At 47.3% G+C, this 27746-nt stretch overlaps 2 protein-coding genes across 3 annotated transcripts; both read right to left on the reverse strand.

Moving 5' to 3' along the window:
• Window positions 1–1500: 1500 nt before the first annotated feature.
• Window positions 1501–8224, reverse strand: LOC109786809 (uncharacterized). 2 transcript variants are annotated; one of them, XM_073510910.1, is made up of 8 exons: window positions 7910–8224; window positions 3017–3319; window positions 2784–2941; window positions 2570–2692; window positions 2389–2488; window positions 2197–2262; window positions 2012–2122; window positions 1501–1941 (listed from the first exon to the last, which is right to left on the reverse strand). In XM_073510910.1, exons 3-7 carry the CDS (start codon window positions 2862–2864, stop codon window positions 2034–2036), a joined length of 459 nt encoding a protein of 152 aa, XP_073367011.1. In that variant the 5' UTR covers window positions 2865–2941; window positions 3017–3319; window positions 7910–8224; the 3' UTR covers window positions 1501–1941; window positions 2012–2033. The 2 variants fall into 2 exon arrangements, with proteins under 2 accessions (XP_073367011.1, XP_040260420.1); XM_040404486.3 differs by lacking the exon at window positions 7910–8224 and adding an exon at window positions 6946–7760.
• An 11263-nt stretch (window positions 8225–19487) lies between these two features.
• On the reverse strand, window positions 19488–27196 carry LOC109786819 (protein PSK SIMULATOR 1). The gene is made up of 13 exons (XM_020345377.4): window positions 26772–27196; window positions 26073–26681; window positions 24805–25130; window positions 24557–24649; window positions 24379–24469; window positions 23704–23797; window positions 22667–22764; window positions 22425–22494; window positions 21174–21274; window positions 20730–20846; window positions 20512–20588; window positions 20385–20429; window positions 19488–20305 (listed from the first exon to the last, which is right to left on the reverse strand). Exons 2-13 carry the CDS (start codon window positions 26460–26462, stop codon window positions 19807–19809), a joined length of 2001 nt encoding a protein of 666 aa, XP_020200966.1. The 5' UTR covers window positions 26463–26681; window positions 26772–27196; the 3' UTR covers window positions 19488–19806.
• Between the last annotated feature and the right edge of the window lie 550 nt (window positions 27197–27746).

Raw genomic sequence — 27746 nt, forward strand, 5'->3', positions numbered from 1 at the left:
GCATATCCATAGAATAGATCTTGGGTGTTTTGTAGGACAAAAATTGTTTACCATGTAACGTTCCCCATCAGTCTTCTCTCTGGTTCCCAAACGTTGCCGCCGCGAACGGACAATGGCGAAGCGTTTGGCTGGACGCGCTTGGGTGCGCTATATTGTTGGTGCCCTCGGCCCAGCAACCCTTGTGCAGTACGTCGAGTTATGGAGTAGGTTGCGGCACGCCACCCTAAAGGCCAGGCCGAATGAGTTGCGCTGGAGATGGACGGCGTCCGGTGTGTACTCCGCCATATCTTGCTACCTAGCCCTTTTCCATGGCTCTACATTGGATGCATCGTGGAAGCTTACATGGAAGACGTGGGCTCCTCTTCGTGTCAAGGTCTTCATGTGGCTTGCCTTGTAAGATCGTTATTGGACGGATGATCGTCCCGCTCGGCGGGGGTTTCCGCACAATGACCGATGTCCTCTTTGCGACCGGGCCACCGAGGACATGCACCGCCTCTTCGTTAGGTGCCCCTTCTCACGCCAGATCTGGCATGAGGTTTTATCTTGGTGTTGCTAGACAGCCACGATCCGAGTCCGGACACACCATTCGCCGAATGGTGGATCTCTTCATACTCTTCATCGCTTGCTACCCTACGCAAAGGGCTCAACTACACTTCACTGTGTGGGCAATCTGAAAGCACCGGAACGGGTACATTGTCGACCACCTTCAGCCTTCCACTGCTAGGCTACTTCAATCCATTCAAGAAGACGCACGCCTCTGGGCTTGCGTCGGCGCCAATGGATTGGCGAGCATGCTCCGTGAGAGATAGAGTTTTTGTGATGTAATAGGGACGAGCAGCCCTCCCCTCTTACTGCTCCGCTTCGCTTGGCCCACGCCAGCTTGTGTACGTGTGGCTATTGTAATCGATATTTGTACTCTTTCAGCTTCTCCTATCAATGCAATGATATGTAATCTTTGTGTATTTGAACAAAAAGATGCATATCAGGGGAGCTGCATATGAGAGGCCGTGGAGGCGCCCCAGGAGGTCGCGCTGAGGAAGATGGTCGCCGTGTGGAGGCGCCCCGAGCAGGGAGGTCGCGCTAAGGAAGATGGTCGCCGGTGAGACGGTCTCGCCGTCCAGCTGCGGCCTGGCAGCTGGCAGATGCGCGAGTGAGCGGGGCGGCGGCGATGCGCCCGGACGTGTCTGGTTTGAGTGATGTGTGTCCTCGATGGGTTGGGTAGGTGACGATAAGAAGAGACTGGTGGGGATTCATTTTGGTTCATTTGTGTTTCCCAGCTGACGATCCTTGAGTCTTACATGTCCTCCTCAACTGCTTCAAGATTCGGGCAAAAAATCAAACGGCCTTATCTTTTCTGAGATAAAAAGCATTCTTCGAATATAAAAATGCTAAACTTCCTAACTCAAAGCAACCAAACCAACCTGTTCAACCCAACCCAAACCGACACAAACCCCGTATAAGATTGTCCATTTGCTTGTTGGCCTAAACACAAGCCGTAAATTTACCAAAATTTGGAGTATGCCAGCAAAAGATACTGCGGGCGCCCCCATTAAGATCGAATTTTCTGTATGTAACAACATTGCTACAAAAACTCCATAACAGATTCCCCGCCAAAAAGAAAAAAAAATCCAGAACAGATTGTTTTGGATCTTTGCAATTCTATGTCGCCTAACTAAACAGGTGATATGAATGTGTATGCGTTCCTCTTTATACCGTCACCCTCTGTGCCTATGCGTCTTATCCTAGGCAACACTTGATGAATCGGCAAGACATATCGTATACGGTCACATCATGCACCATTCTGCGCGCAGGTTAATCGGCTCTGTACATGGAAGGTCAAAGTAGCCCATGTGTTTCCCTAAACATAATGGAAAAGAAGTGAAGCCTCTTCCATCTTGACATCGTGTGGTGCCCCCCTGTGCTCAGCTTCAACGCTCAGACCTGTTCACAAAAGTCAAAGTTCAGTACAGTGTACTCTAGAGTCGGTAATGAAATTAAAAGATTCAATTACCACGATCTCTTCGTCTTCTGCATCACACACCCATGCTGTCGTCCAGGGTCTCATGGCCATTACGCAAGGCTCTAATATGATCAAAAAATGCTTGAGAAGAAACTGTAGGATCTGTATATAAGCCATAGTCTGTCAGTACGGCAACTTTTACAGAATAGCTTCATGATAATTTTCACAGAAAATACCTGCTCTTGTTATCGGTGTATCCCTTGCCACTCCCAGATTTGCCGTTTGAATACCATCGGTGTCACCTAACAATTTTCAGTCACAAAGAATCAGAATATTTTGTTACCGATATTTGTTCCTTACAAAGACAAGCATACCTTTCTGGATTCAAATTACTTAACAACAATGGATTAAAAAAGAGACAAGCATACCTTCGCGTTCTGAACCAAAAAAGTTTTTCACTCGATCACACATTCGTAGAATTAGTATAAACTCCAGAACATAACAGATCAAATTAAGACAACCTAAAATCTGAAAAGCAATACAATTGTTTAGTAAGTTCACCAAATTCCTGGATCATACGAGATATTGAAGAAATAGGAAGATACATACATTCATAAACAGTTGCTCTCGATGCCTCAAGTAAGTGATCACAATCGATACCACGCCCAAAAGTGTGTTAGGTATAACATTTAGTAGGACAGAGATAAGCTCCACTCTCTCAGCTGTACTCCTCTACAGAAAACAAAGACAATTTTGGAAGTCCTTCAATGTCATTACCTCTAATTTCATTGTGTTAAAGTTTCATAAAAAATATCACACGTACCATCAAGTCGAATATCTGATAAAGATGGCAAACTAGTTGTGTGAAGCATCCCAATGCTCCAAAGACGATTTCGATTCCCATTGTTTTGTCAGGACCGATTTGTTGCAAAACAAATATCCGAAGACACAGAAGAGGGTCATGGCAACCACGACATAACCCTTTTGAAATAGAGGGTTAGCAGATCGAAAATCTCAATAAAGCATATAAATATGTGCTAGCCAAGAAGTACGTACTTTGAGGTTTTGCCGCCGATGCGCATAGAAGAAAACCAGACAGTGTAAATTCGACACAAGGGAGCACAGATTGCTCATGATCAAATCCACACTTCTATCTCTCCTTAGAACTGCTAAGCTATATAATACCCACACAATACTATTAAGGAGTCCAGCAACCATAGACTTTGTGTTGAAAAGTTTGGTTGTGCTTTCAAACTGTCCTCCATTAAATAAATGATAGAGAGCAGGAGTCAATGCAAGTACAACTGCAGTCGTACCACCGAGAACCGAAGAGATGATCTCGACGGCTTTCCATGCACCCTGATAAATTAGCAGAACTATGAATCAGTTGAACAAATACTAAGATCACATATTTATTTTAAAAAGTGCAGAGTTTCCACTTCCAACCAGGCAGTGAGATAAACACGACCATATTCATCGATCAGATGAAAGCCAACAGCGGTGAGACACGGCACTCCTCTAGCCTCTAACTTGATTATTCTTTAAACACGAGAAAAAATATTTGCTCATTTCATTGATTAAGAAAATTGCTGCCCAGCTAATTACGGAAAACCGGGCGAAAACCAAAACAACAAGGGGGCAGCCATCGTCCAGTCAAACACCGCAACAAAACGTCATCCACACAAACACACACCAGTGAGAGGACCCACTCCACCAAACAGGCAAGCCGTCCACAAATGCCTGAAAGAAGTCGTGTCTGCTATGGAAGGAGCAGACCCAGAGACTCTCCCACACAGATGAAGAGGCATGCGACGGAAACTTCCTTTCACAAAAACAAAAAGAAAACGGCAGCCCCAACCCCCCCGTCGCCCGCTTCGGGCGACCCGGAGGAACCCTAGTAGTCGCCGCCCGTCCCCCGACCGCGCCCACTCCCGCGCTGCTGCCGCCAGAGGGCCGGCAGGCGAAGCCGCGCCAGGCCCTAGGATGGTGCCAACTTCACAGACGCGCCGCTTCTTCGGGTCCTGCAACCCTGCGTCCCCATCCACCTCCACCCATCCCCATGCTGCCGGTGCCAGAGGGCTGGCCGGCGCGGCCGCGCCGGGCCCTTGGGTCTCCTCCGACTCGCCCCTCCCCTCCATTGACACTGCGGCGTCCGCCCCGCTCCCCGAGCTACAGGTCCCGGTGACCTTGGTTGCCCGGCGACGGCTGCATCCGCAGCACGGCTGGCATGTGTTCCCCTCACGTGCATCCCACCCTGCAGGTGCGGCTTCGGCCCTGAAGTTCATGGACTTGCGCGCCCCTCCCCTGTCCATGTCCATGGTCGGCCGGCATGGTTCCAGATCTAGCCCTCCTGCATGAGCTGCGTCCCTTACAGCTCCTCCGGCTCGGCGGCATCTTGGTAGCTCCGCAACCACCCCCTGCAGATGTCCTTTGTTGGCCGGCGTCCATCCCGCCGCGGCTCCAGCTTCGGCATGTTCCTGGAGCTGTGTCTTCTTCCGGCCCCTTTGGCGTGTCGGCGCCCTTGTCGCTCCGGCCCCGGCAGCCCAGAACTACGCTCCTCTCGAGATCCGGGCATGTCCGGGTCGCCAGCCATCTTCGCTTCCCTCGTGCCACCTCTCTTCCCACCCAGCCGCCCAACCTCGCCCACCACCGTACTTCGTCCCCCCTTTCTCCAGATCCGTAGCTCACATGTCCGGCAACGTCCGATGCCTCCTTCGGCGACTGGCGTGTAGCTCCCCTTCCTACGGTGGCAGTTTCAACTGACAACTTGGCTTCCTCTTCTCCGAATCTTGCTCCGACGGCTTGGGATTGCTCAGACTCTGGCCAAGGTGAAATCCTAGCTCGACCTTTGGATGCTAGCAGCGGCGACACCTGCGGGTGTCGTCCCCATCTTGGAGGCACTGACATGGCCGTCATTTGTGCCCCTCTTCGATCATCAGGGGAAACCCTAGGTCTGGTTACTCGGATCGGGTGGCGACGATGTCTCAGCGTCGTTCTCCTTAGTGAAGGTGCTGCCTTGTTTGTTTGTGGCGTCCTCGACGGTGGATTTAGAGATGTTGATTGTCATGTTGGTTTAGTTTGGGTTGCTTCCAGGGTGGAGAGTTTACCTGTGTTGTCTCTGTCTGGGATGAGCATCCCATGTCTCTCTGCTCCGTGCACCATGTTTACGCCTTCTGCGTTTGTGCCATGAATTGTACCACCGCTTGTATTCACTCTTAATTTCTTCTATCAACGAAATGATAGCATTCGCGAAAAAATGAAGAGGCATGCACTCCACATGCCATGTGCTAGCTGCAACCGCCAACACACGACGACCAACATCGACAACAACGTCGCCGCCCACATGACACGAGGCACATACCCTCGAAGATACAAAGCTCTCGGGGCCACCGCCCCGACATCCACGGCTCCATCGCGCCCTGTGCACTCAGCCACCACTACCTTCCGCTTTCGGGGCCACCACCATGACATACCACCACTCACCCTCAAATTGCAATGCCGCACGACCCAACAACCCATAGCCCATGCTGCACAGGGCAACTGCCCGCAGACCCTGGCCGCCGGACTACATCTGGAGCCGCCGCCGCGGCATTGAAGTGGCTCGGACAAAGAAGGGAATATCTTTGTGCCAACGGAAATACGTTCTGGATCTCTTGAGTGACATGGGCATGATGGGATGTCGTGCAGCCCCTACCCCTATCGCTTAAGAGCTAGTGAATAAGGAAGATCATCAGAAACTGGTTGGGAGGTTATTGTACTTGTGTCATACCAGGCCTGACATTTCATATGTCGTGACTGTGGTGAGTAGATGCATGCATGAACCAAGGAGTGGGCATCTTGATATTGTGCACAGAATCCTGAGATACTTGAAGGGCACTCCGAGAAAAGAGTTATGGTTTGCAAAGAGTGGAAATCTTGTGGTGGATGGCTATACTGACACTGATTAGGCCGGCTGTCAACATGAGAGAAGATCAACTTCCGGCTACTGTGTGCTTGTGGGAGGAAAATTGTTGTCATGGAGAAGCAAGAAGCAAAAAGTTGTTTCCAGATCAACAGCAGAAATTGAGTATAGAGCCTTACCTCAAGGGTTAAGTGAGATGCTCTGGGTGAAGCACCTACTGAGTGAGTTAGAAACTTCTCAGGAAGGGACCCTTGAGGGTGTGGTGTGACAAGTAATCTACTATAAGCATTGCTAATAACCCAGTCCAACATGATAGGACAAAACATGTTGAAATTGATCCCTTCTTTATTAAAGAGAAACTTGATGTTGGCATGATCAGCCTTTACTGGTGTAAGCTCCGGGCAGCAGTTTGAAGATTGCTAGACAAAGGGATTGGGAATAAAGGACTATAACTTTGACATATGACAAGATGTGGATGATAGATATCTACCACCCATCTTGAGGGGGAGTGTTGAACCGGTATGGGGGCCTGGCCCATCTTCACTATTGGGAATAAAGGCGCACGCGCACGCACGCCCGCCCGCCCGCCTAGAGAATTACCTGAGATGCATGGCTTTCCAGCAACCCAAAAAGTGGCAGCAGTGGCTCTCATTTGCAATGGTGGTACGACACTTCTTTCCATACCTCTCTGAAGATGACACCCTATCAGACTCTGTATGGAAAACCACCACCTAAAATTTCTAAACTGTTGCTTCCCTCAGACCACAATAATGAACTACACCCAACACTACTCGATGCTCATGCCCAGGCCACACAGATCAAAGAAAACTTGCTGAAGGCTCAAGTCAGAATGAAGCATTATGCTGACAGAAAAAGAAAAGGACAGGGAATTCCAAGTGGGAGACATGGTCGATCTCAAGATCCAGCCATACAGGCATAAACATCCCTGAGCATCCACCATCACCTCAAACCCTAGCTAAATCTCCTCAGTCGACAAACCCTAGATAAATGTCCTCTGAAATCCGTCCATTTCTGTTCAAATTAGTGTGCGCTGCAGCTATTAGAGTTCAGAGATAGCCTGAACCTGACAATCCCGCAGCCATAGCCACGCAGCCGAGCAGCCCCGCCTCAGATCCGTGCGCGAGACCACAGCTCCAGTTCGATGAAGCCAGCGCTGTCTTGGCGATGCCCGCAGCGCTGCCCCGTCGCGCAGCCCTGGACACCCACGAAGCCGCTCCGGCAGACGCGAGAACGGCGCCGCCGGGTGACTACCGGGAGCAGATCACCTTCGCGCACCCGCTGCCGCCGCAGAGCGCAAACGCAGCCTCCGCGCCGTCCACACGGCCGCGCCGCCACCACCAGCCCGGGGCCGCCGCCCGGCGTCCTGGCTCCGCTGCGAGCATGCAACCGGAGGCACCCCCAGCCCCTTTGGGAACGGGGACCGCCGCCACTCCTGCAAAGGCCGGTAGGAGCGGCGGCGTGGAACTTAGGTTTCCCCCGAGCCGCCAGGGAGAGGCGACACGGGGGTCAGAATAGTCAATGGCCTCTAATTTGATTGTGACCAGCGGCTGGAACAAACTGTCGAACACGTGGTCGGCGTCACGACCGTGAGGTCGAAATCGCACGCCGCAGAGACTACCACGCCAGTGCTGGGTGCCCCACGGTTAGCCCAACGTCGATGGTTCAGGCCACGGACTCCAATACTACTGACGCTTGATTTGCCGCTCACGAAAAGGAGGCGGCGGCGGCGCCATCGCTGCCAGCCTACCGCATTCAACCGGTGGCCGCCGCACGCGCACCCAAATCCCTGGTGCACAACGACGCCCGCGCCCCCGAGTCGCTGCAGCACACGCAAATGCCTGCGATTCTAGCGCCTAAATTCTCCCAGTGAAAAGCTACACGACGATGGTTACGGCGGCGGCTCGCTGAACCATCCATCGATCGTCGACGGCTGCTGGAGGCCACGCCTTCGCCGCCGCCTCGCCGAACCTCAGCGACGCATGGCCAGGTAACTAGCGGAATGGAGGGAGCCAGCGAGGAGAACGTACCGACGGTGAGGGTGGTGCGTGAGGGGTCGGAGCAGGAGCGGGAGCGGGAGGGAGCGAGGAGCACGCACTGGTCCCGCCGTCCGCCATGAGCGGAACCCTAGGGGCGACTCCTCCGGTAATCATGACACCGGCGTCCGGCGCAATGTGGGCTCGTGTTTTTGTCTTGGCACTGATAGTTATCCCAAGAATGTTTGACAGTTTTATTTATGATTGGTGTTGTACTTTCTTCCCTGGTGATGAATGCCTAGCTCGTAACAAGGCAACGTTTGAAAAGAAACTGATCAAAGTCTCCTTTCGACATTGTGTTCGCTGTTTGTTCGCTTTACTGGGCAGGTCTTCAGGAGGTGAGGGTGCTTCGGAGCTGAAGAGAGGTGGGGAGATGCTCAAGATCAACGACATTTTTTTTTTGAAGGACAAGATCAACGACATTGACATGCTGATGATCTGTAAGGTCCTATTTTCGTCTGGCTGATTGGTGTGTCAGAGTTGATGCTTCGTCTTGCAACTGTGTCGTTAATTAGTTTCAACTTTGGTTTGATGGGCAGCTTGCATCTACACCCGACCGCGGCCCGGTCATTGACCGGTTAAAAAGAGTGGTCCGAGACACACGCCTCGTACCGGCCCGTTCAGCTGACCGGTACCCTCATATACAACCCAAATCTGGGGCACATAGAATCCGCCCAACCTAGCCCATTCTGACCTCACATATATGTGCTCCTCGGGCCAAACAGTAGCCGCTTCACTCTACTTCACTTCGATCCTCCCCAAACTGTTGGGTAACGTAGCAGAAATTCAAAATTTTCTACGCATCACCAAGATCAATCTATGGAGTTTACTAGCAACGAGAGGGAAAGAGTGCATCTACATACCCTTGTAGATCGCGAGCGGAAGCGTTCAAGAGAACGGGGTTGATGGAGTCGTACTCGTCGTGATCCAAATCACCGATGATCCTAGCGCCGAACGGACGGCACCTCCGCGTTCAACACACGTACGGAGCAGCGACGTCTCCTCCTTCTTGATCCAGCAAGGGGGGAGGAGAGCTTGATGGAGATCCAGCAGCACGACGGCGTGGTGGTGGTAGTAGCGGGGATCCCGGTAGGGCTTCGCCAAGCACTAACGGGAGGGAGAGGTGTCACGGGAGGGAGAGGGAGGCGCCAGGGGCTAGGATATTGCTGCCCTCCCTCCCCCCCCCCCCCCCCCCCCCACTATATATAGGGCCAAGGGAGAGGGGGGCGCAGCCTTGGCCCTTCCTCCAAGGAAGGGTGCGGCCAGGGAGGAGTCCTTCCTCCCCAAGGCACCTCGGAGGTGCCTTCCCCCTTTAGGACTCTCCGTTTATCTTATCTCTTGGCGCATGGGCCTCTTGGGGCTGGTTCCCTTGGCCCATATAGGCCAAGGCGCACCCCCACGGCCCATGTGGCCCCCCGAGGGCTGGTGGACCCCGGACCCCTTTCGGCACTCCCGGTACAATACCGATAAAGTGCGAAACTTTTCCGGCGACCAAAATAAGACTTCCCATATATAAATCTTTACCTCCGGACCATTCCGGAACTCCTCGTGACGTCCGGGATCTCATCCGGGACTCCGAACAACTTTTGGGTTACCGCATACTAATATCTCTATAACCCTAGCGTCACCGAACCTTAAGTGTGTAGACCCTACGGGTTCGGGAGACACGCAGACATGACCGAGACGACTCTCCGGTCAATAACCAACAGCGGGATCTGGATACCCATGTTGGCTCCCACATGCTCCTCGATGATCTCATCGGATGAACCACGATATCGAGGATTCAATCAATCCCGTATACAATTCCCTTTGTCTATCGGTATGTTACTTGCCCGAGATTCGATCGTCGGTATCCCGATACCTTGTTCAATCTCGTTACCGGCAAGTCTCTTTACTCGTTCCGTAACTCACATCATCCCGTGATCAACTCCTTGGTCACATTGTGCACATTATGATGATGTCCTACCGAGTGGGCCCAAAGATACCTCTCCGTTTACACGGAGTGACAAATCCCAGTCTCGATTCGTGCCAACCCAACAAACACTTTCGGAGATACCTGTAGTGCACCTTTATAGCCACCCAGTTACGTTGTGACGTTTGGTACACCCAAAGCATTCCTACGGTATCCGGGAGTTGCACAATCTCATGGTCTAAGGAAATGATACTTGACATTAGAAAAGCTCTGAGCAAACGAACTACACGATCTTGTGCTAGGCTTAGGATTGGGTCTTGTCCATCACATCATTCTCCTAATGATGTGATCCCGTTATCAACGACATCCAATGTCCATGGTCAGGAAACCGTGACCATCTATTGATCAACGAGCTAGTCAACTAGAGGCTTACTAGGGACATGGTGTTGTCTATGTATCCACACATGTATCTGAGTTTCCTATCAATACAATTCTAGCATGGATAATAAACGATTATCATGAACAAGGAAATATAATAATAACCTATTTATTATTGCCTCTAGGGCATATTTCCAACAGTCTCCCACTTGCACTAGAGTCAATAATCTAGTTCACATCGCCATGTGATTAACACTCATAGGTCACATCACCATGTGACCAACATCAAAGAGTTCACTAGAGTCAACAATCTAGTTCACATCACTATGTGATTAACACTCAATGTGTTCCGGTTTGATCATGTTATGCTTGTGAGAGAGGTTATTAGTCAACGGGTCTGAACCTTTCAGATCCGTGTGTGCTTTACGAATATCTATGTCATCTTGTGGATGCTACCACGCGCTATTTGGAGCCATTTCAAATAACTGCTCTACTATACGAATCCGGTTTACTACTCAGAGTCATCCGGATTAGTGTCAAAGTTCGCATCGACGTAACCCTTTACGACGAACTCCTTTTCACCTCCATAATCGAGAAAATTCCTTAGTCCACTAGATACTAAGGATAAATTCGACCGCTGTCATGTGATCCATTCCCGGATCACTATTGTACCCCTTGACCAACTCATGGCAAGGCACACTCCATGTGCGGTACACAGCATAGCATACTGTAGAGCCTATGTCTGAAGCATAGGGGACGACCTTCGTCCTTTCTCTCTCTTCTGCTGTGGTCAGGTCTTGAGTCTTACTCAATACTCACACCTTGTAACACAGCCAAGAACTCCTTCTTTGCTGATCTATTTTGAACTCTTTCAAAATCATGTCAAGGTGTGCGTTCTTTGAAAGTATCATCGGGCGTCTTGATCTATCTCTATAGATCTTGATGCCCAATATGTAAGCAGCTTTATCCAGGTCTTCCTTTGAAAAACTCCTTTCAAACAACCCTTTATGCTTTCCAGAAATTTTACATCATTTCGGATCAATAATATGTCATTCACATATACTTATCAGAAATGTTGTAGCGCTCCCACTCACTTTATTGTAAATACAAGTTTCTAACAAACTTTGTATAAACCCAAAAACTTTGATCACTCTATCAAAGCGTATATTCTCACTCCGAGATGCTTGCTCTAATCCATGGAAGGATCGCTGGAGCTAGCATACCTTTTAGCATCCTTAGGATCGATAAAACCTTTCTGATTGTATCACATACAACCTTTCCTTACGAAAACTGGTAAGGAAACTTGTTTTGACATCCATCTGCCAGATTTCATAAATGCAGCTAATGCTAACATGATTCCGACGGACTTAAGCATCGCTACGGATGAGAAAATCTCATCGTAGTCAACTCCTTGGACTTGTGGAAATACTCTTTGCCACAAGTCGAGCTTCATAGACGGTAACATTACCGTCCACGTCGTCTTCTTCTCAAAGATCCATTTATCTCGGATTTCATGGCTTCTAACCATTTGTCGGAATATGGGCCCACCATCGCTTCTCCACAGCTCATAGGTTCATCGTTGTCCAACAACATGACTTTCAAGACAGGATCACGTACCACTCTGAAGTAGCACGCATCCTCGTCGTCCTACGAGGTTTGGTAGTGACTTGATCCGAAGTTTCATGATCACTATCATAAGCTTCCACTTCAATTGGTGTAGGTGCCACAGGAACAACTTCCTGTGCCCTGCTACACACTAGTTGAAGTGACGGTTCAATAACCTTATCAAGTCTCCACCATCCTCCCACTCAATTCTTTCGAGAGAAACTTTTCCTCGAGAAAGGACTCGTTTCTAGAAGCAATTACTTTTGCTTCCAGATCTGAAATAGGAGGTATACCCAACTGTTTTGGGTATTCTATGAAGATGCATTTATCCGCTTTGGGTTCGAGCTTATCAGCCTGAAACTTTTTCACATAAGCATCGCAGCCCCAAACTTTTAAGAAACGACAACTCAGGTTTCTCTAAACGGTGTCGTCTCAACGGAATTGCGTGGTGCCCCTTTTAAAGTGAATGCGGTTGTCTCTAATGCCTAACCCATAAACGATAGTGGTAATTCGATAAGAGACATCATGGTATGCACCATATCCAATAGGGTGCAGCTATGATGTCCGGACACACCAGCGCACTATGGTGTTCCAGGCGGTATTAATTGTGAAACACTTTCCACAATGTCTTAATTGTGTGCCAAACTCGTAACTCAGATACTCATCTCTATGATCATATCACAGACATTTTATCCTCTTGTCACGACGATCTTCAACTTCACTCTGAAATTACTTGAACCTTTCAATAATTCAGACTTGTGTTTCATCAAGTAAATACACTCAGCATCTACTCAAATCATCTGTGAAGTAAGAACATAACGATATCCACTACATGCCTCAGCACTCATTGGACTGCATACATCAAAATGTATTACTTCCAATAAGTTGCTCTCTTGTTCCATCTTACTGAAAACGAGGACTTTCAGTCATCTTGCCCATGTGGTATGATTTGCATGTCTCAAGTGATTCGAAATCAAGTGAGTCCAAACGATCCATCTGCATGGAGTTTCTTCATGCATATATACCAATAGACATGGTTCGCATGTCTCGATCTTTTCAAAAACGACTGAGTCCAAAGATCCATCTACATGGAGCTTCTTCATGCGTTCTATACCAATATGACTCAAATGGCAGTGCCACAAGTATGTGGTACTATCATTACTTTTGGCATGAACATGTGTATCACTACGATCGAGATTCATTTTAGGTGTAAGACCATTGAAGGTATTATTCAAATAAACAGAGTAACCATTATTCTCCTTAAATGAATAACCGTATTGCGATAAACATAATCCAATCATGCTCAACGCAAACACCAAATCTCGATGGTAGAGGGAGTATGCGATGCTTGATCATATCAACCTTGGAAATACTTCCAACACATATCGTCATCTCACCTTTAGCTAGTCTCCGTTTATTCCGCAGCTTTTATTTCGAGTTACTAACACTTAGCAACCGAACCGGTATCTAATACCCCGGTGCTTCTAGGAGTACTAGTAAAGTACACATTCATATAATGTATATCCAATATACTTCTGTCGACCTTGCCTGCCTTCTCATCTACCAAGTATCTAGGGTAGTTCTGCTTCAGTGACCGTTCCCCTCATTACAGAAGCACTTAGTCTTGGGTTTGGGTTCAACCTTGGGATTCTTCACTAGAGTAGCAAACGACTTGCTGTTTCATGAAGTATCCCTTTTGCCCTTGCTCTTCTTAAACTAGTGGTTTTACTAACCATCAACAATTGATGCTCCTTCTTGATTTCTACTTTCGCGGTGTCAAACATCGCGAGTTGCTCAAGGATCATCATGTCTATCCTTGATATGTTATAGTTCATCACGAAGCTCTAATAGCTTGGTGGCAGTGACTATGGAGAACTATCACTATCTCATCTGGAAGATTAACTCCCACTCGATTCAAGCGATTGTGGCACTCAGACAATCTGAGCACATGCTCAACGATTGAGCTTTTCTCCCTTAGTCTGCAGGCTTAAGAAACTTGTCAAAGGTCTCATACCTCTTGACGTGGGCACTAGTCTGAAATCCCAATTTCAGTCTTCAGAACATCTCATATGTTCTGTGACGTTTCAAAAACGTCTTTGGTGCCAAAATTCTAAACCGTTAGCATTACGCACTGAACTATCACGTAGTTATCAAAACGTGTATGTCAGATGTTCCGCAACATCTACAGACGACGCTGAGGTTCAGCACACCGAGCGGTGCATTAAGGACATAAGCCTTCTGTGCAGCAATGAGGACAATCCTCATTTTACGGACCTAGTCCGCATAATTGCTACTACCAACTTTCAACTAAATTTTTCTCTAGGAACATATCTTAAACAGTAGAACTAAAGCGTATGACATAATTTGTAAAGACCTTTTGACTATGTTCATGATAATGAAGTTCATCTGATTATTGAACTTCCACTCAGATAGACATCCCTCAATCATCTAAGTGATACATGATCCGAGTCAAACTAGGCCGTGTCCGATCATCACGTGAGACGGACTAGTCATCATCGGTGAACATCTCCATGTTGATCGTATCTTCTATACGACTCATGCTCGACCTTTCGGTCTCTTGTGTTCCGAGGCCATGTCTGTACATGCTAGGCTCGTCAAGTCAACCTAAGTGTTTCGCATGTGTTCCGAGGCCATGTCTGTACATGCTAGGCTCGTCAACACCCGTTGTATTCGAACGTTAGAATCTATCACACCCGATCATCACGTGGTGCTTCAAAACAACGAACCTTCGCAACGGTGCACAGTTAGGGGGAACACGTCTCTTGAAATTTTAGTGAGGGATCATCTTATTTAAGCTACCGTCGTTCTAAGTAAATAAGATGCATAACATGATAAACATCACATGCAATCAAATAGTGACATGATATGGCCAATATCATTTTGCTCCTTTGATCTCCATCTTCGGGGCACCATGATCATCTTTGTCACCGGCATGACACCATGATCTCCATCATCATGATCTCCATCATTGTGTCTTCATGAAGTTGTCACGCCAACGATTACTTCTACTTCTGTGGCTAACGCGCTTAGCAATAAAGTAAAGTAATTTACATGGCGTTATTCAATGACACGCAGGTCATACAAAAAATAAAGACAACTCCTATGGCTCCTGCCGGTTGTCATACTCATCGACATGCAAGTCGTGATTCCTATTACAAGAACATGATCAATCTCATACATCACATATATCATTCATCACATCCTTTTGGCCATATCACATCACATAGCATACCCTGCAAAAACAAGTTAGACGTCCTCTAATTGTTGTTGCATGTTTTACGTGGCTGCTATGGGTTTCTAGCAAGAACGTTTCTTACCTACGCAAAAACCACAACGTGATATGCCAATTTCTATTTACCCTTCATAAGGACCCTTTTCATCGAATCCGTTCCGACTAAAGTGGGAGAGACAGACACCCGCTAGCCACCTTATGCAACTAGTGCATGTCAGTCGGTGGAACCTGTCTCACGTAAGAGTACGTGTAAGGTCGGTCCGGGCCGCTTCATCCCACAATGTCGCCGAAACAAGATAAGACTAGTAGCGGCAAGAAGAATTGGCAACATCTACGCCCACAACTGCTTTGTGTTCTACTCGTGCATAGAAACTACGCATAGACCTAGCTCATGATGCCACTGTTGGGTAACGTAGCAGAAATTCAAAATTTTCTACGCATCACCAAGATCAATCTATGGAGTTTACTAGCAACGAGAGGGAAGGAGTGCATCTACATACCCTTGTAGATCGCGAGCGGAAGCGTTCAAGAGAACGGGGTTGATGGAGTCGTACTCGTCGTGATCCAAATCACCGATGATCCTAGCGCCGAACGGACGGCACCTCCGCGTTCAACACACGTACGGAGCAGCGACGTCTCCTCCTTCTTGATCCAGCAAGGGGGGAGGAGAGGTTGATGGAGATCCAGCAGCACGACGGCATGGTGGTGGAAGTAGCGGGGATCCCGGTAGGGCTTCGCCAAGCACTAACGGGAGGGAGAGGTGTCACGGGAGGGAGAGGGAGGCGCCAGGGGCTAGGATATTGCTGCCCTCCCCCCCCCACTATATATAGGGCCAAGGGAGAGGGGGGGTGCAGCCTTGGCCCTTCCTCCAAGGAAGGGTGCGGCCAGGGAGGAGTCCTTCCTCCCCAAGGCACCTCGGAGGTGCCTTCCCCCTTTAGGACTCTCCGTTTATCTTATCTCTTGGCGCATGGGCCTCTTGGGGCTGGTTCCCTTGGCCCATATAGGCCAAGGCGCACCCCCACAGCCCATGTGGCCCCCCCGGGGCTGGTGGACCCCCGGACCCCTTTCGGCACTCCCGGTACAATACCGATAAAGTGTGAAACTTTTCCGGCGACCAAAATAAGACTTCCCATATATAAATCTTTACCTCCGGACCATTCCGGAACTCCTCGTGACGTCCGGGATCTCATCCGGGACTCCGAACAACTTTCGGGTTACCGCATACTAATATCTCTATAACCCTAGCGTCACCGAACCTTAAGTGTGTAGACCCTACGGGTTCGGGAGACACGCAGACATGACCGAGACGACTCTCCGGTCAATAACCAACAGCGGGATCTGGATACCCATGTTGGCTCCCACATGCTCCTCGATGATCTCATCGGATGAACCACGATATCGAGGATTCAATCAATCCCGTATACAATTCCCTTTGTCTATCGGTATGTTACTTGCCCGAGATTCGATCGTCGGTATCCCGATACCTTGTTCAATCTCGTTACCGGCAAGTCTCTTTACTCGTTCCGTAACTCACATCATCCCGTGATCAACTCCTTGGTCACATTGTGCACATTATGATGATGTCCTACCGAGTGGGCCCAAAGATACCTCTCCGTTTACACGGAGTGACAAATCCCAGTCTCGATTCGTGCCAACCCAACAAACACTTTAGGAGATACCTGTAGTGCACCTTTATAGCCACCCAGTTACGTTGTGACGTTTGGTACACCCAAAGCATTCCTACGGTATCCGGGAGTTACACAATCTCATGGTCTAAGGAAATGATACTTGACATTAGAAAAGCTCTGAGCAAACGAACTACACGATCTTGTGCTAGGCTTAGGATTGGGTCTTGTTCATCACATCATTCTCCTAATGATGTGATCCCGTTATCAACGACATCCAATGTCCATGGTCAGGAAACCGTAACCATCTATTGATCAACGAGCTAGTCAACTAGAGGCTTACTAGGGACATGGTGTTGTCTATGTATCCACACATGTATCTGAGTTTCCTATCAATACAATTCTAGCATGGATAATAAACGATTATCATGAACAAGGAAATATAATAATAACCTATTTATTATTGCCTCTAGGGCATATTCCCAACACAAACTCCCCTCCAGCCCTCTCTGGTATATCGGGCAGCGGATCTAACTTCGATCACTCCAGATCCGTCAAATGGGGTGTCGTGCCATGCGGGCCGGAGGAGGCAATGTCTGCCCGCCTGGCCCTCCACCATTCCTGGGAGGAGTGCGCCTGACCGGTGTCAGAGTTTGTCTGACGCAAAACCATTGCATCGGTGCAACTGGTGCTCAGATCCACCAATGTTGGAAGCTCGAGGGTCGTCTGCCGTGCCACCTTCGGTCCGCCGGCGTATGAGTGCTACAGGAACCGATATGCCAACCGTAACAAGCAGAGGGCCACAGAGCGTGAGGCCCGCCTCGCTGCCGATGTGGCGGCGCGCGCTTTCACGGAAGAGGAAGCCATCTATGCATGCATCCTCTAGAAGCGACAGAGAAGGAACACGCACGCCCTCGCTTGAGATCAAGCCCGGGCAGTCCATGCCATGGCCGAACTATCCCCCAAAGAGTAGGAGGAGGACAGTGACGAGGCAGACAACTCCGGCTTGATCCATATTGCGTTTTCGACCGCTACTTCCGTGACAAAGACGCCAAGGGTGTCGGCAAGAGCAAGCATGGATGGTCTTTGTCCATAGCTAGTATGTAGGTACAACATGCCGAATTTTGATAGTCCGATGGGGGCATGTATTGATGTAGTTGTCGGACGTCCGGCTGTATCGAAAGTTTATGATGCATGTGTAATATGGATTTTAGGTTTGCTAACTGAGGTATCCGGATGAGGGAATGAAAATTTGAGGTGTGATCGGTCACTGTCCGCGGGACGCGTCCTATTGCGTCCCCGGACGTATGACTAGTCGGTTTAGCTATATGTGGCTGTAGATGCTCTTAAACCCTAATGTCTTTTGGTCGTACTTGGTGGACGCCTACCACTGGTGGTACCAGTATAGGGGTTGGTGTTATCAGGTTTTTGCCCCACGGTGCATGAGCGATTGTGGGTGTGCACAGCGGTTTTCTTGATAATGCGTCGAACTCGCTCTTTCTCTTTTCCCTTCTCTTATATCTCATGTTGTCCGAACAAATGTATTTTCGCGATGCATTTAATAGGAAGGGGGAGCCCGGTTTGAAAATCAGGTCACCGGTGACTAGTAGCAGGCACAGATAGACTCCTGGAGGCAGCGGTGCCGTGATGAGCGGCTTGGGGCCCTCCTAGGCTTTTGGCCCACGGCACGACAACGACAACCACCTTCCCTGACTCCGACATGTTGCACCTTTCTCTCGACCACCCCCGACGAATTTCTTCGCCTTTTTCGACTCCTTGCAAGCATACGTCACACTCGACGAGTCTCTATTAAATTGCTTTTGCAGATCATCTACCCTAGGAAGACATCATCTACCCCTAGAAATCGTCGTTGGCCACGTGGAAGAAAGAAGGAAGAGAAACTTCCATGTGGGGTCTAGTACGTGTGAGGTTTTTTTTGACACAGTACAGACGCAAATGCTCATACATACGCACATACATTCACCCCTATGAATGCACGCACGCACGTCCTACCCCTATGAGCACCTTTGAGAGACTGAGTCGTAGTCAACTGGAACGTCTTCTCTCACTGAACGCACATCGCCGAAAGGGCTGAAATAAATTCAGAAATTTAGAAATACTAGGACCTGAACTCTGTTGGGCTTGGGATACCACTATCCTTCTAACCATCCAATCATAGTTTGGTTCGCTGTGTGTGAGGGTTTTGTTAGCTCCACACGTGGAATGTGAGTAGTAGTTAAAATTTAGGAGTTCAACTAGAGATGCTCCAAGTGCACAAATTGCTGAAACTAATATGAGTAGAGTCCAACTAGAGTTTGCCTTATGCGAGCTTTTGCACGTCGAATATGAGTAGTATTTCGTCTATAAACTAATGTAATAATATAAGATATTTTAGATCACGCAAGTGATGTAGAAGATCTTATATTAGTTTACAGAGGGTGTAGTAGTCCAAATTTAGGAGTTCGGCTAGAGATGCTCCAAGTGCACAAATTGATGAAACTGAGTTTGCCTTACGCAAGCTCACATTGTTCGTCTGATCCTGAAGTTGCAAAAAGCTGTGGAGTCCTACGCATCAATCATAAATGTGTGTCTCAAATCTGAGAAGATTTGGATTCAGAACCATGGAGCGGTTTAACTTTCGGAAGATGAGTTTCTGCTGTCCCAGATGAAACCACACCTTTTGCCCTGGTGGCGAGGTCAGGCCTCTCCAGGACACAGAAGGAGCACTTGATAATAATAATTAAAAAAAATCATGACCACGCAACAGATGCTGCTATGTTGCTCTAGGGAAACACAATATGACACAGAATCAGTGTCCCTTTCTCCATCAAAACTTGCATTGCTTGTACAAAGAGCTCACAAACACAACAAATTGCTTTTTACAATAAAATTCCCCTTTCCTTTTCACCCCATATCATACATAAGCTAGCCCTGATCCCAGACCACCCGGCCCTCTTTTGGTGCCTCCAAATTGGCGCCCTACTGCCACAGGCGCCTTCGCTGCAGGCACATGGCAATCGGCTCGGCAGACCTGATGTATACTTCGAGCAATATGGAATTTTTAAGATCACAGATGGCATCGAAGTATCCAGGACTTGGCACCGGTCGATTCGACTCCTCACTGCACTTTTAGATTGTCGATCATATCCAGAGCTTTGGTCCTATCGATTTCAAAATTAATGACAGGAAGCATACTCCTGATCGAGAGGAATTCTTTCCTGTTGCTACTGCTTGGTGAATGGCTGTTACTTTTGATCAACCTGCTTTGCATATGCCTTGCCTTTGTGTCAAACTCTTGGCTTTTGCTTATACCAGGAACGAATTTCCTGTACTTGACATCCCTTAGCATCTCTTGTTCTTGTTGTGTCAGAACAGGTGATGAACTGCTCGCTTTGTTTGGAGACAATGTGATTGAAGAGCCCCTTTGTGTAGGAGATCGAACAGGAGACTTGATGGGAGATCGCTCGCCATTCGCGGCTCTGGATTGACTGATGAGATGCTGAAGCAATACGACAAGCTCAAGGATATGCGCTTCGGTCTTGTCCCTGTCAGCATGATGCAGTGTCTCAATTCGGGTGAGGTCCATATGCCCTGTCGGCTTGCAGTTCACCTCTGACCTGCATAAGACAAAAAGATCATTCTTCAATATCCCACATCTAAATTAGTACTGTTCAAATTTGAATGAGGTTTACTAACCCTGTATTTGCCCACTCTCCAACCCAACCAAAGCCATGGTGAGCCCTGAAACAATCACATATCATGAGTAACAAAAAGTAATGAGATGGCTGTAATTGGTGAGTGATATGAAGGTAGCTTAGATTACTTGGTGGTGTTATTTGCAACCGGGACAAGCCACCGTAATGTCTTCTCCATTTCCGCCTTGATTTGAGGAACAGTAAGCTGTACCAAATCAGTACAATATTACATCAATCATAGAGTCGTATGTAAACCACAGCAAGGTGTTGACTTTTGCAGACTACTTTATTCTCTACTCATAAAGTCAGTGTCACTATTGAATATGTTGGGTGCCCTCTGGCATACCTCTTCCTTAACTCCAGATGAATGTAGCTTAGAACGGAGAGCAGATTTTATGGTCGGTGGCAAACTCTGGTATAATGAATCCCTTGTGTTTGGAGGAACAGAAGATGAGCGAGAAACCTGCCAATAGACTAACCCTTGTTAGATTGCCAGAGAAAGCAACAGGTTGAGATCTTTGCTAGCAGTTAGCACAACAACATCAAGCTGCACAGACATGAAAATGTAATAATAATATCCCACTAGTGTAACATTGTACTGATCCTTTGATTCCTTTCTTGTAATGCAAAGTACCATTACTAAGTCATGTTAGTTTGAGGGATATGGGATATGTCATACAGAAATGGCACTCTAATGCATACGAACTGTCTGCTGGTACAGAAAAATGACAATGAATTTATTTTCAGACCACATAAAATTAGGGTGTCCGGTGGTGTCTGATGAACTTACAAGAGCATCAATCTGACTGATGATATTGGCATAATGCAGCGCAAGTCCTGCTGGACCCAATCTATTACGTCGTTTAGTAGGTTCCTGTGATTCTTCATTATCTATAGATTGGTAGACGCACAAGTCATAAGCAATGCAAAATACATAAGAAAATTGGAAGATTAACTTATTTGCATGTGCATGTCAATCTGTAACTGGAGATAGCATAGTTGTATCTTTAATAAGAAATCAAACGATAGACCATGTCTTCAATGTCAATGATCAATGAGTTCATAATGTCACATAGCATAAATCTACACTGCCAACACGTCTTAAGCACATATTGGTTACTTGTAATGTGTGCTACATGCAATACATAATAATTATGCCAACTGGGTAATGAGCAATGACTCAAAAATACTATTTAAAAAGAACGTAAGGTTCCCATTTCACCTTTCTTTCCACCACCCCTTCGTCCAATCTTCCATGTATATGATAATCAATCATCTTAAGTTACTTACCTTCTGAACCAATTATACTTTAATTTACTTACCAAACTTCTAATCAAAATACAAGGTAATTCACCGGCAGAATTTGATGAACATTTATTTACACAATCGCATTATTATTGACAGGTAAATCACGAGCTAACGTAGTAGAATATTTATATCCCGTTGCAACGCACGGGCATTGTTCTACTGACTCAAAAAGTTGCAATTTATTTGGATAATATACAAAGGAATCTTGTAGGGATCGCACAGTTAACGAGCACCTCGTATGTTTTTGAAGTGCCTTCCGCAAGTGAGGACATCACAGGTCAGAATAATTATTTCGCACCTAAGCAAATGTTCGATGACGAGAATACACTAATATGTTCTTTAGAGGAAGGGGGTGAAAAGGATTGCTAAATCCCAGAGATGAGGTGACAAACTTGAATGTCTGATCGGGAAGTACCTGAACTGAGCTTATTTGGTTATGCAAAAAGCACTTCTGAGCTAAAGCTACAGATGTGTGTGATGCTTATCATAAGATCATTAGCCGAAATGAAACTGAAGTTATGGCACATTAATAAAAGGTGTATTTTCCACTAGCATCATAAGATCATTAGCGGAGATGAAACTGAAGTTATGGCGCATTAATAAAAGGTGCATTTTCCACTAGCACGTTATCTAACCAGTAAAAAAGTAAAGAAATGACAAACTACACAACAGCCCAATATGTGCAAGAGCATGCAAGTTTTATACAAGACACAGTAATCACAAAGCTTATTACCTGAGCACCCAAAGGTATTATGGATCTCCAAATGCAAGAAGTGCACGATGTCTACAAGTTTTTCCATAACCTAGGAAGAGAGTATTATTTCTCGAATTAGAAGAACAGTATTGTGCAAGGAAATCCAAGTATGATTCCTCCAGAGCATGCAGTAAGTGGAACTAGACAACATCAACATGAACATTCATTCCTAAAACTGGTGTTGCTGATAGCACAGAATCATAATGAAACTACCTACCAACCTCTTCCAAATTCTTGGACCAGAGAGACTTCTTCTTCAAACTTTTAACATGCTTCTGTTGGCTCTTGACCTCCTGCTTTAGTATGTGCAGGCTCTCACCTGCAAACAGAACAGAACATTAAGCATCATTATCAAATAACGCAAACAAGAGAGTTAACAACTCTACTCATAAACCATTAAATGTTCCTTTAAATATACGTTAACTCGAAGGAACTGGTAGTTACCCAGAGGCAAGTGCATTCAAAATCTAGTGCTTACAGGGCAATATCAATATTCTGTTAAGGAAAACAAAAAGATAAATTATACAGGTAATAACAGTTGAGATTACATCACTAAATATTAACCCTAAAGCAGCAGCAGCAGTTGTGAGCTTGAATTACATTTTTAAATATTACAATAGGTTCTGGAACTGGAAGTTGATTAAATTGCATATGGGTTATTCTTATTCACAGTTCAATAGCTCATCTTATTTATATGGCTGGACCGCAAAGTATTTTAACAAGCAGGACAACACATACAAAAATAGGCCATGGTGTTGACTCACTGAACTTCAATATTGAAACAAGTGATGGACAATTGGGCATAGAACAAAGCTTTGGCTGATTTGACTTTGTTGGGTGTGGTCATGCAGCCATACCAACCATGGAGGTAGCCCTTAGATATATTGATCAAAATACACTAGTGGCCACCTACTGACAATTTAATTGGAGACACTTGGCAGTGAGATGACGGCATTAGAGACCTTGCTCAGTAGATAACTAGGTATAATCAATCAAACTGTCAGTGTCAACATGGCAATCCTAATTATACATTTACAATTTGAGTGTGGCTAATAGCATAAAGCATGTCTCTTAAAAGAAAGATTCTAGAGAAGTAAATATCCTGAGGATACTCAATCTTAACTTTTCAGATGACCTGAAAAGGAACCAGAACACCACCATACGAGACAATAAAGTATTCTTCATCCAAACTAGGAGTCTTAAATATCAAAGAATTCCTATGGATATTCCAATGTACTGTCATGCTAAAGAAACTGACCTCTTTGGGCAACACTTGAACCATCATCTTCCTGCTGTTTACGTTGATAGTCCTGTTCAAATCTGTCAAGGGCATGCATTTCATGGTATAATTCCTGGAAGATAAAAGAAGAACTGAAGTCAACAGTTTGAACAAAAGGTGCAACAGGAAAAAAACCGGATAAATGCTAGAAGAATGACAGCCAAGGTTCCATTAAAAACTTTATTCCAAAGCTATTGGCAGGTGATATATACACATCATTCTAGCATTAAAATTGTGTTACTCCCTCCGATCCATATAGACACTAAATCTAAGACAAGCAATATGGATAGGAGGGAGTATTAAAAACATGTCATTCAACCATTCTGAGATAACTTTGCGACATTTTTTCTCTTGTCTTTTGTACATGGAACTTGGTGGAAATGTAATTTCCTAAAACTCATGCAATCAGGAATCAAGCGAGTTGTTTATTGCTCATAAACTGAGCCATCAAACAAATTTGGTCATCAACCTCTAGTCCGCTTTAGGCTACAGGCTCCAGTGACCCATGTATGTCCTCATGGAATATACAGCTTAACATGTGTGAAGAAACTAATACGCTCTTAATTATGTTTTGGACTGCTAAATTATAATTATAAACCTAGTAAATAATGGCACTACGAGATACCTCTTATAAGGCAAGTGAGCATTACTTACAGCTGTATATTGAACACAAGTCACCAATTTCTGCATCACTGATTCTGCCTCTTCTTTCAAGTGATGTTGAGGAGTCCGTTCTGATGACACCCTGGAAGAGTTTGATGCAGAAAGACGCTAAATTAACACTGCAAAAATGGTTATTGTCATCAAATGTAAGGGTCAAAATGAACCGAACTTGTCGAAGTAGCGATCCAAGTTGTGCCACTGAGGATCCTTGCAACGGTTTCCAAAGCGAATAACTTCTGTAGAGAACACTTTCAACTCTTCCCTGTTGGAAACACAAAAACTTCAATAAGAACACAATAGCACAAGTTAAGGTCCAACTTTCTTCATATACTATTGGTTCAACATATTCTGCAAGAAATAAATAGTATATTGGGCAAATGTTGTAACTGGTAAAAGCAGCAAAGATTCAGAACAAACCTTTTGTCAGCAGCAGCAATCTTGAGCAGCTCATCCATATCTTTGGCTACAAGATTTTGAACACCTTCTGAATGAAGCACCACTTCTTTTAAATGTTTTACGCTCTCTTTTGAAAGAGCTCGCATCAAATTGCAACCTTTCACTATAGTATTAGCAACCTCAAATGCCAAAATGGATATTTTGTTGCCCTTTGTTGTAGCGCCTGATCCAAAACCACTACTTGGATTCAAATTTGTCATGCTACTGCCAAGTGTGTCTAGTACGTCCACTGCTTTGCCAAGCCCAACAGTACCAGCCCTACCCAGAATTGAGCTTACTTCCGAAACCTGTTGCATATATTAAAAATAGGTATAGGGTCAAACAATCTGTCACGTAGAAGCAACATTCTAGAGCAGTGAACATGAAGGAATATTTTGTGGAGAGGCAAGACATCTCTTTAGCAAGGGTAAAAGCTCCAAATAATTTGGCACAATAATTCATTTGCACGATTGGAATTGCTCATATTACAGTAGATGTCGTAATAAAGGCATCATGAATTCAACAAGCTGAGAATATTAGTCTCAACTCTAGTGAGTAATTATTACAAACCAATTTCCATTTTCCTTGTGTGGTAGGTTGCAGTTACGCAGCATTTAGTGTACCACTGTAGTGCACTTAGCTGCAGTGTGATAAGAATACTGAATCATCCCTTCACTAGTTTACTGCACTCAGACAGCTACAAACAATAACAAGTTTATAGCAAGCCATATCAGGTTTCATAGTCCATGGCCTGGGCACACGAGATCACCTAGGGGGGAGGGGGGGGGGGTTACAAAACAGACTGCCGAGCAGCAAAACCGACACAAATATAATTGGGAAACTTATATGCTTGCAGGTCAATGCAGCATCCCACTTGAAGGATGTGTGATGATTGTTAACAGGGCTATATTGGGTTCACATCCCTGGTAATTAATCACTCCTGGGCGGAATAGCGTCAGCAGCGAACAACATGTCCCTAGCAATTGACCACTGAAAGTGAAGCAACAAACCGACTTTCTGTAAATATGCTAGTAGATAATCGACTGCCTCTAAAAAGTGCTATGGGAACAACTTTGCAGTTCCTAGCACACAACCGCAGCAGCTAGCACGAACTGAATTGACACTAACAAATCTGCAAGTAGCAACCCATTTTTTTTAGCTGATAAGACGACACACGGTGAATTTAAGCTGCATTGCGCACACATTTACAGCAAAGCAAGGGAAACTAAGATGATGGGCAGGGCACTTGCCTTGGCAGCACCAGCTTTCGCCATGCCCATCCCTTTCTGGGACGGATTCCGAGCCAGCGAAGGCACACCATCCCATGGCGCCGAGCCAGCGCCAGCGCTGGCTCCAGAGGCGGCAGTTTCCGGGACAGAGATACGCTGTGGTTGCTGCTGCTGCTGCTGATGCTGTTGTGGTGGTTGTTGATGTTGTGGTGGTTGTTGATGTTGTGGTGGCTGCTGGTGTTGCTGCGGCGGCTGCTCGTGCATCCTCTTGGCAGCAGCCTCCTCCGCCGCCGTCTTCCTCTCCTCCTTCACCGCGCCACGCTCGTGGTGGTGGATCACGCGGTCGGGACCGAGTGTGGTGTCGCTGGGCGACTTGTCCACCGCCGATCCCTTGGAGCAGAAGCTCCCCATTCCGTCCGCCCCTCCGGAGCAAACGAACCCCTAGTCCCCCTAACCAGCGGCCTCACCGCTTACCACCTCGCACGCGCAGAAGCGCTACAGCCTCCGGTCGATCTCCGCGCCGGCGCCGCCGCCTCGCATCCCACCACCAAGCCGATCCACGCGGGGACGAATCAGCCGGGAACCGCGCCGCGGCACGATCCCGGCGGCTGGCTCCAACCGACGAGCCGCCTGCAGACGCCAGAGCAACAGCGGCGAGTCAGAAAAAATAAAATCACGCAAAAAAACACTCCCCTCTCCACCGAGGAACACGAGCCTCACCGGAATCCCAGCGGATAACGCGCCTGCGGCGGGTGGATCGGCGGGGCGGGGCGGCCTCGGAGGGGAATTGGCGGATTTCGGCGAGGGGAGGGGAGGATGGGGGCGGCAGGGTGGGTAGGCTTCGGCTTGGAGTAGTAGAACGGCAGAACGGGACGGGACGGCACGGGGGAGTAGCCGAGGGAGCGAGCGAGCACTCGAGCAGCGGCAGGAGGTGGGGGTGGGGGGGAGACTGGAGACTGGTGGAGGGTCCGGGGGCTGCTGGCTGGCTGGCTGGCCAACTGCTTGCTGCTACTGCCACACGCGCACGCAGCCCATCATAACGCGGAGTGGGTCGCACCGCGCAGCGCCCGTGTCGCCGTCCGGGTCGAGTGCGCGCAGTTAAGAGGAGGCGAGCGCGCAGCTGTAGTCACATACAGTACGTCTGTAGCATTCATTCTTCTCCAAAAAATATATATCTGCAGCATTCATTTTGCGAGGCCAGATATCATTTCTGCTGTGCATCTTTAGGGTATGGAAAATCTAAAATCGGTGCTCTGTTACTGGATTAGCGAGGGGCCGGCGCCGAATCGACGCAAGAGAGGGGGGCGGGATCTGGGAGGAGAGGTAACGCATAGGAGGGGGAGGCGGGATCTGGGATGAGAAGTAACGCGTGGGAGGGGAGGCCGGATCTGGGAAGAGAAGTAACGCTAGTAATGCGTGTGAGGGGGAGGCGGGATCTGGGAGAAGAAGTAACGCGTGTGAGAGTGGGCACCAGTGGCAACCAACGACCATCGTAGATGTAGGTTCACCACGCTAGACGGGTGACACCTTCGTTCATCAACCTAGATGGGTTAATGTACCAGAACATAGGAAGCATGCCTAGGTATCACTAACCCCAAATGGGTATGGGCGTGTCTGATTAAGCAACGCAAACTTTTGTTACCATGTGGTTAATTGACACGATCGCCAATTGGACCCACATGCATATGTGTGTGC

This window comes from Aegilops tauschii, chromosome 3, assembly GCF_002575655.3.
Source record: "Aegilops tauschii subsp. strangulata cultivar AL8/78 chromosome 3, Aet v6.0, whole genome shotgun sequence".
In the NCBI taxonomy this organism is placed as follows: Eukaryota; Viridiplantae; Streptophyta; class Magnoliopsida; order Poales; family Poaceae; genus Aegilops; species Aegilops tauschii.

Excerpts from the sequence above, each read along its gene's own strand:
- LOC109786809 (XM_073510910.1), bottom strand. The coding sequence starts at position 2,864 with ATGGGAATCGAAATCGTCTTTGGAGCATTGGGATGCTTCACACAACTA. Across the intron at positions 2,693-2,783 it reads ATCAGATATTCGACTTGATG|AGGAGTACAGCTGAGAGAGT; the intron begins GTACGTGTGATA and ends TGTTTTCTGTAG. Across the intron at positions 2,123-2,196 it reads TACACCGATAACAAGAGCAG|ATCCTACAGTTTCTTCTCAA; the intron begins GTATTTTCTGTG and ends GCTTATATACAG.
- LOC109786819 (XM_020345377.4), bottom strand. The coding sequence starts at position 26,462 with ATGGGGAGCTTCTGCTCCAAGGGATCGGCGGTGGACAAGTCGCCCAGC. Across the intron at positions 25,131-26,072 it reads CGAAAGCTGGTGCTGCCAAG|GTTTCGGAAGTAAGCTCAAT; the intron begins GCAAGTGCCCTG and ends TATATGCAACAG. Across the intron at positions 20,430-20,511 it reads GTTGCAAATAACACCACCAA|GGCTCACCATGGCTTTGGTT; the intron begins GTAATCTAAGCT and ends TGATTGTTTCAG.